Below are 12687 nucleotides of genomic sequence, written 5' to 3'. Positions count from 1 at the left end.
ACCCTAAGACACATCCATCACAACCCACATTAGACTAGTAAGCCGTCAGACGACGCAGGGTTGTACCCTTCAAAGCCCTGCCGCCAAAAGGGATCTTCAAATCTTACCCCTACGCAGCTTACCTCATACAGTTAAAACTTATAGGGAATGAACTTAACTGTTTTGTCTTTCCTTTCCTTCATGGTACTCTAATAATGCACCCCGAGGACATATAAGCTTACACGGACTCTAAAACTTTTTCAATACTTTGTTGGTCTCCAACTTGTGGAGAATTATTTTGAATTCATTGAGTGAAACATCCTTTCACTAGTTATTTATTTTTTTGAAAAACCGAGAGTTTGATTCCCCGACATACACGCCCATTTTGAATTTGAAATCTTGTTAAATATAATGATTATTTGTTCTCTCGTGCCACACCTTGCACGCTCAATCCCTGGCTTTTATCATCGATTGCGAACTTGCGCAAAATTTCCTAACGGAATGTTTGAGCGAAACTTTTTGTTTCCAAAATTATTGAGACGCGTACTACTTTAACACGTTTTGTTCAGGGACGATCTTTGGAATTTTGTGAATGAGTTGGAGGTGGTCATCGCAATGCTGTTGTTACCAAAAGTTAGCTCAGCTAGCTCTGTCTCAGTTCCCCTTCCGGATGAGTAGGGCAGAATCAATTGCAATCATTATCAGCTTTTACTGCGACTTTTACATCACTGTAGATGTACCTGAAGAAGTTGTAAGTATGGAGCAAAACATTGCACTGTGCCGAACAATCTCATCCACAAGGGGAAGAACACCCGGTAGAGAAAGGAAATTAATTCATACGTCAACACAACTCAATACTGTCAGTTGTTAACTTCGAATCATTTGTAAAACATAAAAAAAAAATTGTGTTGATAAATAATACTAACAGAAGTAAATATCATTTTATTATTATACATCTACCATCGAGAACGATAAATTTTGTGTGCACTAAACAAAAACGAACGTCCGTCCCATAATATTCACTGTTTCCAGGCGCCCAACCTCTGTGGCTGCATCTGCGCGATCACTCTTAAACGGTTTCAAGGGATCCATTGGACGAGTGCCAGGGTGTGTCTCGCGCCCTGTACGTGTCACGGTGTCCTATGTGGCTTTTGCTCTGAATCTAGAGGCACTTCACCAATGGCGTACAATACACTCTTTCATATGAGGATGATCAGCTCCACGTCTTGTGGAACACGATCGTACAGTAATTCGGTTGACCGTTTGTGACGAATGTAAGGTAGTATGCGCCTCGAAAGTGCACGACTTAAATTTTTGCTCAAACTTTCCTCAATGAGTATTTCAACCATTTTCTTTCAAAATTAAGAATAAAACTGGGGGTACCATGTAAATTTTGTTACTAAAGAAACAAATTACCCAAGATCTACCGAGATTTGAAATTCAAAATGGTCACCATCCCTGTGTCAACTCTATGGGGGAAAACCGAGATGGTGAAAAGTTTTTTAAACCAAGAGCTTTATGATGAGCCCCCACAAGTGGTGAATCAGAAAAAAATTGTAAAAAGTTTGAGAGTCCGAATATCTGTCCGTAAGGCACATTCAACCTAAAACATTGATATCTAACTTTGGAATGTATCACACATTATTTTAACTTTGATCATAGACAGCGGTTGTTTGGTTGTATGTCTATACAGATAAGATGTTCATTCAGGAAAGACGGCCATCACACACAGAGTGACCGTGATGCTGTATTAAGTAATTCATGACAATCCCTGACACCACAGACACAAACATTTCGTCGGTCAAATATGCAGTTTTCCAAAACTTCATATCGAGGGGGGGGGGCAATTTGATGTGTTATTTTCCTTTTATGAATGAGCTAAGACCAACAAATACGTATGAATAAATGTTGTGTGTCTTTAAAGCTCAGTAAATTGCCATCAGTTGTAGGTCAATCTGCTGCATTCAAAAGCAGACACGTCCATACCACCATATAATATGTGTTGGCCTGAGGTAACTCGTAAATACCTGTGTTCGGGTTGAAAGATGTTGTTGGTTGACGATCGATGCAATCTCACCTATGTCTGTTAAGAATGAATTCTCACTGGTTTCGTGTATAAACAATAGTTTATTGTACTACTCTTAAATACAGTATTGAAATACTGGAGTTCGTTATCCATTAATTGTAATAACAAAAAACGAAAACTTTAATGCGGGACTCGTTTTCACAAAACAACGGTTCCAGAGACCGTGACGTAACGATGTATTGTCCTAAGATATCAATTCAAAATTATTAACGTTGACATAAGATGTCATTTAAAACGAGTCTATACTCACCAAATCAATTATCAATTGTGTGAGATCCATCACTCAAAAACTGACACAATGGCAGGAATGTATTTTATTGTAGGGATTTTCTGTGGAAATTTGTGAGAATTTCAAGGAATGTAGATGGCTAACAAGCTTTTGTGCGAATTGTAAACCGAACAAATGTGGCAATTTTATAAATTACCGGGTTCGGTACGTTTCATTCGTGGAGGACGTACAACAGTACATATATAATAGTTTGACCAAACGTTTGGAAAAGAGTGCGTGAAAGTCGTCGGGTCGAAGACGCTGTGTTATTGTTAATGTAACCGATGTCTTGAGACGATAGAATGCAACCGACCAAAGCTCAGCCAAATTTATTTTCCTAGCATGGCCGACTATAGCCCAATACTGGTGTTAACCTAACTAGAATAGTAACGAGTCATGAGGCACGAAATGACGAACAACCACAGTAGAACAAACAACATCCATGTTATATAGTACTGATTGTATCAAGTCGACAAGGTCTACATACAAAATAGCATTATATTACCATGCCCTGCCCGTCGCATTTTGATTGGTCGAGCTGAACCACGTGACTGACCACAAATACACAGTAATGGTTCGTTTACATGCCCGTGAATATGAATAATAAGAAACAACTCAAGGTATCGTAACTTTACATCTGAAACGTAATTCATAATCAATCACAATATAAAATGGAGCACTTGTAGGCCAAGTTGAGATACTTTTTTTCTGAAAACATCTCCGGATTTGCCAATTTTTTACAGCGCGGATGACAGTGCGTCGCGTATTGCTCAGTTTCTGGGGCCCAGTTGTAGTTCGCTCCTGAAATTTTCGAAAATTTTGACGATTTTCTTGGATTCGCTGATAATAAAATGGAAATAACAGACTCCGCTCTGACCATTAACGTTTATTTGTGGGCGCGGGCTCGGGGAAAGTCAAATTAACGGGCTCGGCAAGCCTCGCCCGTTAATTTTTGGCTTTCCTCTCGCCCTTGCCCACAAATAAACGTTAATGGTCAGCGCGTCGCCCGTTATTTCTGTCATATTATTCTTCAAAAACTAGTAATTTTACCCGTGGTACTAATTATTACTCAGTTGTAACAATAATCGTACTGGTCCACCTCAAAACAAAAGGAGTTAAACTTACTTTCAGTACAATAACTTCGTTTCACACTCTTCCTAAATACTCAACAGCTTTTATAAAATGTTTTACATTACTACTGAAGTGCCTCAGACTTGACCTGGTATTTCAGTAATACGTAGAATTAACACGCGAATCTAAATCTTGTTCATCAATCAATGCAATTGCAAGTCATGTACAGCGTCAGCATATAGAAATAGGCGAGAACACACTTGATCGACTGCGACGCAGCGTCGGACTCCGTGGCAGCTGCCATTGGCGCAGCCATCTTCAAGGATCCTGGTTTACTTTCGCTGGTATCTTGGGTATCTTCGGAAACACTCGTATAGCGCTGCCGAACATGGAACACGGCGCAAATCTGAAGTCTTCTCCCTTATTTAAACTGGGCGCATCGTCGAATGTTTAGTGCAACAATCACTGTACAGCAAATGTTTGATTGTTAATCACAGAGATCTTACTGCCCCCATGGAAAGTTTACGGTCGGCAAACAATTTGCTGTTTACGTTGAAATTATAACTTTCAACTCACGGTCATACATCTTTGCGTACAGTATATTGCTTATATGCGTGCACAGCTTGCAATTGTTAGAAGTACCCATTAAATCGACTTTGTCGAGGATGGCATAAAGATTACATAAACAGTCAGATCCACAGAGAGTTCGATCTCTATCAATTCAACGCTTATCCACCAACCTGAGGAAAACACGAAAATACACAAATAACTTAACTTAAAAACTCGAGAGAAAGTGTCCACGCTGGAATGTCTAGCGATGCAGTAATTGGTACACAAGAACTCCTACATGATACATGTATCCCAGATTAGGTCCAATCGTGTGTATTTGCACTTGGTCAAATGCATATTCCTCGCAAGCTCCGTAATTGTATGATATTAAAGTGTCGGCATCTTGGAAACGTGTGTTCAAGATAGTTTGGTCTTTGATCGAGGTATGCCTGCAATGCATCGGTACACACAAGATGACGCGAATCGGTACAACTACGGCAACCCGGTAACGGGGAGCTTTTCCGATCTTACGGAGGACATCGTCCCGTCAAGATCCATCGTCCCGTCAAGATCGCCGCAAAAGCCGGTGCACACTCAAGTTATTGAAGACAGATCCGAGCGAGGTCGACCGTCGTCTCGGACGCCCTCCTTCAACTCGACGACGCATCGATCGGAGAGAATGCCAATTGAAGAACCAAAGGGTTTTTCATCTCCTACTGGAGTTTTTTTGGCTCGTTTTGCTGGTGATTCTCTTGGTTCTCACAGTGGTAATGCTCATTGCTTTTATTCAACCCGTAAGGAGTGGAAGTAGTGAAGTTTCAGGAACAGCGCCACCAACGACTCTTCACCCAAGCATACCTTTCCACCGGCCTCGATTGCCGACAAATGATGGAGCGAAGATGTACGACCTTGATCTCACTATTTGACCTTGACGACCAAGAATACTCGGGTTCGGTTCGAGTGACTGAATCGTGCTCAGAAAATACAAAATCTATCATTCAGCGTTTTAACAATCGACCCGGACAAGGTATTCCTGTCACGTGATGGCTAAGTGGAGCCTCTGGAGGTACGGAGACAACTTTATTTTTAAAGATATCAATATTACGTCATGATCAATATTACGTCATTGTCATTGGTGAATTTAAAGGAATTATGTATCAGGGTTTAGCAAGGCTCTACATCAGTGAATACACAGATGCAAATGGTGATCTTCGGTAAGATTCTTGACCTTGAACTTCAGCATGATCCTCTAACTTTTCACAAGTTTTCTGTGTCACTTATTTAGCCTCATTTTAAAATTTAATTTCTCGAGAGCATACTCTGTTGTCACCGTATCACATTATACAACATATCTCATACATCATATTATCATATCGCACTTAAAGGTATACAGTCAACTGTAATCTAAATATGCCCATATGAGGGCGCTGTTTTTAAAAAGCGGCCACCCGCTTAAAATCTGTGATTGGTTAGATTTCCTCTTTCCATGGTAACTGTGGCAAAATTTGAACAGGTGACAGTATACCTTTAAACACAACCAACCATACCTCGCCATACCCAGTCTGAAAGGAGCCTATGAAATTTGCATAAAAGTTCGTGTTAGAGAGCCTCGTTTTCGTTACGCTGACCGCCACTGCAGTGAGGGATAAAATACGGCGAAAGGGTGGTCTTTAAATATCGACGTGCAGCAAAACGTACAATAGCTATGACTATAATTTTTGCTTTCAGTTGTAGCATACATACTAATGATCTGTTTTCCTTGGGTAAACTCACAAAAGTTGAGAAGATTTTATTAAATCGCTACAAAGTGGGTGGCGAGGTCGACCCGCCAAATGCGGAAGTAAACTTCACCTTTTTCGTAAAACAGCTCGATAATGATCTTAGAGGTCTTAAGCCAAGCCGAAAATTTCAGAAAATATTCATTTAACTATTATCAACATTTGGTGAAATTTTCATGACCGTGCGACCATGGACATGTATTTGCGGCAGTGTTGAATGTTGGCATGCAGTTACCATATCGCTGTATACGTAGATCTCGAGGGTCTATGAGTATACGAACACCCGTTACGCTACGTACACTCCACGCGACAAAACCACTTGTAGTTCACACGGCGCGGGTGTTACACGATTAATCTTTCATTTTTTTCAAAGTTTACTCCTATAATCTCGGGTCACTGATGTTATATATAAATAAAGTATTTAATTAATGTCACATTATGACCATCAATACTTAAAAAAATTTTTTGCTAGTTACATGAGTTATAAAATGTGCCAGTGTAGTTCGAGCACGCACGGTAATGCTAGCAGGGATGGCCGCAACGCGCAGCTGTTTACCGGCTTTCATTCTAGCCGCATCTATATTCACGTACTCGTGTGCGGGATACAGAGTAGCCGTATTTATCCATGGAGATTTTTTGCAGTCGATGTTATTTCCTACAGTTTTTGTATGCTTGCTAGCTACTAGAATGCGAAAACGGAAAAAATCACTCATAAACGAAACAGCACTGCTAGTCAGTACGACGGGTGTCTACCAATATACTACGTGTACGGCCGCAGACAGTGATAAACGTAGCCCTTCTGTCACCGTAGTGTTTTTTTTTCCATTTGCACTGTCCACGACTTTACCGAGAAGCCAGCCAGGCAGATTGTGTTGGCCAGTGAGGTAACACAACCTTGCAGTCTTGCTTCCTCGTCACAATCATTGAAAACATAAACAGAACCGAAAAAATTTGCCAAGTTAGCCGGTGAGGACCGAGAAAGAGCTGAAAGAGTTTAGGTGTACACTCACGCTGCGCTGTAGGTCGCCATGTTAGATTTAACACATGAACGTCGCTGCATAGTCAACTTCAACGAGACTTATTTCAAAAACGGAGGCTTAAGCCACTGAGATTTTTTCAGATCGTGTGGACCTACTCAAGATACGTCCCCTCCCTACTTTTCATAGAAATTTGAGTTTGGATATGCTTTTGCGGCAGTGTTTAGTGAACGGCAATTTCGGTCGCTCGAAAACCATGAAAATAAGGCTAACGCAAAAACGAATCGATAAAACCCCATAAAAAATCATCGGCGAACACTAACTAAGAGTACAATTCAGCCGCTAACTGAAAACAGGAAGGATGCTAAACGAAGGCTGAGATATCTGCGGATAAAATTCTGGCGAAAAATGCCATAACCGTCACTCACTGGCTAGAGGGCGCTGTTCGAATTTGAACTAAATCCCTAATTATGCATGCAAATGAAGTACCCTCCTTTCAGACTGTACCACACTACATCATGCAACACAACACCATACAGTACCACAAGACATACCACATCACACCACATAACACCAAGTAATACCATACCATACAATAATCTACTCCCTGTCATACGATGCAGCACAACACCAAATCATACCGAACTATACCATGCCATTCTATACACAACAGCATACCTAACCAAACCACAAAACACGTGATGATCCCCCACATCATACCAAAGCATGCCATACCCTAATGTACCGCACAGTACTAGACTATACGATGCTATACCATACCACACCACACCTTATTACACCATACCATACCACACTATGCCATGCCATGCCACACTACACCACATCACACCACACCGCACAATACTATACCATACCAGGTATGGCATACCATACATTACCACATCATACCTACCGTTCCACGCCATACAATACCTTACGATACTGCATATTATTTAAACAAAGAGCCGCGAGAATGTACATATCTAAATGGTAAATATCAAAAACACAACGTCACATAATACAAAAAGCGCCAATCACTATTGAACTAGAAAGTTGTTTACACCCCATACATGAAGGTCTCAGGTAAGCCCAAGGGCCTACATTAAATTGAAATCACCAAGACATGATAGCTAAGTTCAGACAAATACGCAAAATATATTTCATTTCTTAAATTCATTGTTGACAGAATATACATATAAGATGCATGAAAATTATACTAAAAGAAAAGAAAACTTAGGTGTTACATCTACACTAACATTATATGTGCACAAACTTAGTCGGTGTAACTGTTTATGAATACCATCAAGGGCATATCGCGTATATGATTGTCATTTGCATATTTAAGTCTGACCAATACGACTAATTGAAGTTCAGACACATTGTGAAAGAGTAATTGTGACTCGAAATGTACGAACATTTTAAAAAGAAAGTACGGTGAAGATATGTTGGTTTCAGATATTGACTGAAGTCAGCAAATTTCAGGAAGTTTTGCAGAGTTTGTGTGTGTTTAAGAGTTTAAGAAAGAGTGAGACAGAGAATGAGAGAAAGGTAGGCTGACAAAGACAGACAGACAGACAGACAGACAGAAAGACAGACAGACTGCAGGGAGGGTAGAAGGGGAGAGGGGTACATGAATTAAGAGTTTGAAGAAGTGTATCTAAAAAAACTGTCTTCAATAGTATACGTGATCGCACTCAGTATTGTGTCGCAGAACAACATGTAACAAAGTGCAAATGAATTCTGGCTAAATAGTATCCACTTTCCATCTACAACTATAGCATGGGAAATAGTTTTATACCATCTCCCAATTACAATATGTACAGTGTCATCTCATGATTATAATCTTATGATTACAAATATTTACTTGACATAACAATATCCATAAACAAATGTAAAGTTCTGTCTACAAAACGATATGGCGATTAAACACCTCAAAACATAAACTTCGTACCCACAACACTTACGTTAAAAGGTTGTTACAAAAATGTCAGTTCTTATCAAATACTTCCTTTGTGAAGCTTTAAATATATATAATTCTATAAACTACAATGCAACTATGTCAATATGTACAAATATATGATGCTTGTAGATTGTTGTTACGTCATATAGTAGTGTAAGTTGAGATGCACATAATCTAATCTCTAATCATGCTCAGCTACAGTGAGATATCACATCATTGCATATAATTGCAAACGTTGCCAGTTTCCTACATGTGTGCCACAGTTTTTGTTCACTCATTAAAAGACATGACTATGTCATGCAACTGCATGAATATTTTTTGTTCACTCATTAAAAGACATGACTATGTCATGCAACTGCATGAATATTTATATAATAAAGCACGGGGTAACATTTTAGTTGAAAACAATTTGTTAGGTAAGGTCTTGAAAAATCACAGTATATATATACTTTAATCTAGTTTTTTAATCGGCAGTAATGTAATTGATTAAGGTGCGTAGTTCGTCTCTTTCGCTCTTCTTCCCTATTTCCTCTGCAATAGTCAGACCTTACAAATGAAGAGTTGTACCATTACCATATATATCAACGAAAAGTGTAAATGCTTAAAGGACTGAATGTATTGATTCACCCTATGCAAATTCTTCTGTTCTATTATTAATTAATGGTATACTGTCACCTGTTCCAATTTTTGCCACAGTTACCATGGAAAGAGAAAATTTAACCAATCACAGAATTTAAGCGGGTGGCCGCTTTTTAAAACAGCGCCCTCACATGGGCATTGCCAATACCAAAGAACGCCCCTTTGACCATATATGGGCATATTTAGATTACAGGTGACTGTGTACCTTTAATGGTCAACTTGAGCGATCCTTGCGCATCGACTGTTCTCATATTTATTTTACAAAAACACGAAAGCGTTTCTGCTATTCATGGTACGCCAATACCACAGTGCTATCTAAGGCAACGTGTAGAGCGCATGGGACACAGTCTGTGTCAATAATTATCAGTTTGACCAGGCATTAGGCTGTGGGTAGGGATGGTTCGGTTGTTATCATCATGTTTTCATCCACTTACAATCATTAAAGCCTCGTTCAAGAGCAGCACACTGTTCCCGAACAAAGTACAGCCACATCAGACTCTGACTTACACTCTGGAAAATAATCTATCGAATATCGACCATGAATCTCAAGAAAACATACTCATTTCCCTGTATAGCCAACCTGCATGTCTGCATTAAAAAAAAATCACAAAATTTTACGCATTTGGAAAATTCTCATCGAGAAATCTCGCAACATCTCGCTCATATTTCTCCAACCAATTGATGTTTATTTTCACGTGATCAACAGCTATGTCGAAAGCTTTCTTCACTCCAGCACTTTGGGGCAGCTTATTCCTCATGGACATGAACTGTAAGATGATCATTTGAAATAACAATGGGAAAGAAGGCATTAGTTTCTGTATTCATTCAAAGTCATGGAGCCGTTTGTAGCATTGTTCTCATTGATAGTGCTTTGACAATTTCACTGTGATTGTGAAATCTCTCGAGATCTCTCGAGACTTCGATATTCATTCTATGAATTGTTACCTAGGTTATATATTGAATGACAACACGACATAAGTATGGTCTATATCATTAGCCTTTGTCCTTTCCTTAAAAATGTTAATGATAGGGTTTATTCTGTGTAATGTCATTAAATGTCAGATAAACACGATAGTCACGCAAGTCTCGCACAGTTAAGTACGTGGTTCATCCTCAGCATACTGAGGAAAATAAAGCATCTAGGTATGTAGTTTACTGTGTAGGTGCGTGGTCGTAATGTTTGAAAATGGTTTACCTGCTGCAGCTGTGAGTTCCTATTAACAGATCTAAGTGTCTTCCAAATGCGTGTCAAAGCCCATACGTTGCCTCTTGTTCTGTAAAAAATCCAAAACTCATAATAATGACAAACTCCATAAAGGAAAAAACAAATAGACTAAACAAACAGAACAAACGTAACAACCTTGCACACACGTGATAATTGACCACGCATCTCAAGTAAAGTACATACATAGATATATAGATACAAAATTACGTACATAGTCTGATACATAGTCTGATACATACATACATACATACATACATACATACATACATACATACATACATACATACATACATACATACATACATACATACGTACGTACGTAAGTACGTACGTTTGATGTGCATAGAATTTGTCTGTTTTTGAATTTCTATCAGAAAAAAAAAGTCTTTTGGTTTTACTTACGACTCAAGAATATCATCAAAATGCTCTATGACAAAATCCACTGCAAGACCGCTGCCAATCGGTGACTCGCTGACCCTCGTAATAAGTCTTTCTCCCCCAGACGATATGATTGAATTATTCACACACCACATCATATACCTGTGAAGTGATAGAGTTTTTATTGATAAATATAACACTGAAAAACAAACTGATTAGAGTTTCGTCAACAAAAATGTCGTAAAAAATTGTAAAGTATTGTGTATTGATAATCTTTTTGTCGCATGCGTGAATGACTTGATGATAAATACCACAAAATTTTACTATTGGAATATTATGTCAATCTAGTAATAATATTTTTATACACATTCAATGTAAATAGGTATCGAGTAATGTTTTTCTACGATAATTTTTTCATGCATATAGACAGTTGTTAGCGTTTGTCACAGCGCAAGATTTCATCTTACCTATTTAGGACCCAGGGTTCAGTCGATTTGGTCAGACCTTCCCTTAACGAGAGCTTGTCATCAGTGGAAGTGACAGTGTTTGACAGATCCCACAATACCTGCCATTGGCTGGCATCTGAGTTGGCCACGCCCACCGAATATACGGTAGTTCGTACGTCCACCGGTATTCTGTGTATTAATGAGCAGAGATAACAACATCAGCTAAAAGGTACACAGTCACCGTAACTTTGCATATTCCATAAATGGTAAGGGTCATGCAGACGACGCTGCTAAGTATGCCATGGCCGGTCGTGTGGGGGCGCCCTTTTTAAAAAGCGGCCACCGCGTAAAAACTGTGATTGGCTAATAAAAAACAGGTGACCGAATACCTTTAAAAACATCCTCATTTCACTTACTTTTAATTACGAGCATTTATTTGCCAATTGGTCATAAAGGGGGACTCTGAAAGAGGAAGTCTCAGTGGATAAACATTGAGAAATTTAAGCGAATGACCGCGTTGGCGTTGACCATTTTCGGAATTGAACAAAATTCGCACATGCATGCCACTGAGAGTTTTGTTAGAGAGAGAGAGAGAGAGAGAGAGAGAGGGAGAGAGTGTGTCTTACTGGATATTGCTGTTCAGCCAACTTGTGAAATATTGCATCGCTCCCTCTGTACACGACGCATAGCCGTGCTCACACGCCATTTTCACCAACTTTTCCCTTAGGTACCGTGTCTTCACGCTGTCGCTGTTCGTGGAAGTGAAACCCAATTCTGAAAACTTATCACTGAGGAGGCTGATGACATATCTCTGAAAAACAACAACAACAGCAACACTCATCGTCAGTTCCTGTATAAACGGCTTATTATTTGAGATAGTAAAAAGATAATCGGACCTTTATATTGTAACAAATATGAGTACAGGTCATATCAAACATCTTCGATTTTGGAGATCTCTGATCACCCAATACGTCCGTATTATTCACTTGCTGTTCTCGCTCGTTCTTTTCTTCATGAAAGATGTACCAGACGACAATATTGACGGAGGAATCGATGGCAAAAGGAAACGAAAAAATGGCAGATCAATGACAAATAGTTGACAGACAGACTCACAAAATAACTATTTATTGGATGGTCTATACACTTTCAGTTCTTAACTAAATCTAAACACTAAATATGCATAAAAACACCTGCTTCTGTTAAGTTTAGAGAACAAATAATCTGAATTGTAGATATAAACAAATGTCCTTATTAATTATGTGATAGAAATCAACAGAAAAACAGATTTAGTAGGGCGGCTATTTCATACAGGCCGCCATATTATTCAGGGT

General features: G+C 39.2%; 1 protein-coding gene across 1 annotated transcript; it reads right to left on the bottom strand.

Moving 5' to 3' along the window:
* Positions 1-8994: 8994 nt before the first annotated feature.
* LOC139124449 (endoplasmic reticulum aminopeptidase 1-like) lies at positions 8995-12326 on the bottom strand. The gene is made up of 5 exons (XM_070690587.1): positions 11983-12326; positions 11378-11545; positions 10935-11072; positions 10503-10581; positions 8995-10074 (listed from the first exon to the last, which is right to left on the bottom strand). The coding sequence occupies exons 1-5, from the start codon at positions 12195-12197 to the stop codon at positions 9922-9924; spliced, it is 753 nt and encodes a 250-aa protein (XP_070546688.1). The 5' UTR covers positions 12198-12326; the 3' UTR covers positions 8995-9921.
* Positions 12327-12687: the final 361 nt, after the last annotated feature.

The sequence above is a fragment of the Ptychodera flava genome (assembly GCF_041260155.1).
Source record: "Ptychodera flava strain L36383 chromosome 23 unlocalized genomic scaffold, AS_Pfla_20210202 Scaffold_24__1_contigs__length_23054250_pilon, whole genome shotgun sequence".
NCBI classification, from domain to species: domain Eukaryota; kingdom Metazoa; phylum Hemichordata; class Enteropneusta; family Ptychoderidae; genus Ptychodera; species Ptychodera flava.
Note: the sequence above shows the minus strand (reverse complement) of the source record. Positions and strands in the feature narration are given on the sequence as shown.

Excerpts from the sequence above, each read along its gene's own strand:
- LOC139124449 (XM_070690587.1), bottom strand. The coding sequence starts at position 12,197 with ATGAGTGTTGCTGTTGTTGTTGTTTTTCAGAGATATGTCATCAGCCTC. Across the intron at positions 11,546-11,982 it reads TGGCTGAACAGCAATATCCA|AATACCGGTGGACGTACGAA; the intron begins GTAAGACACACT and ends ATTAATACACAG. Across the intron at positions 11,073-11,377 it reads GAACCCTGGGTCCTAAATAG|GTATATGATGTGGTGTGTGA; the intron begins GTAAGATGAAAT and ends ATCACTTCACAG.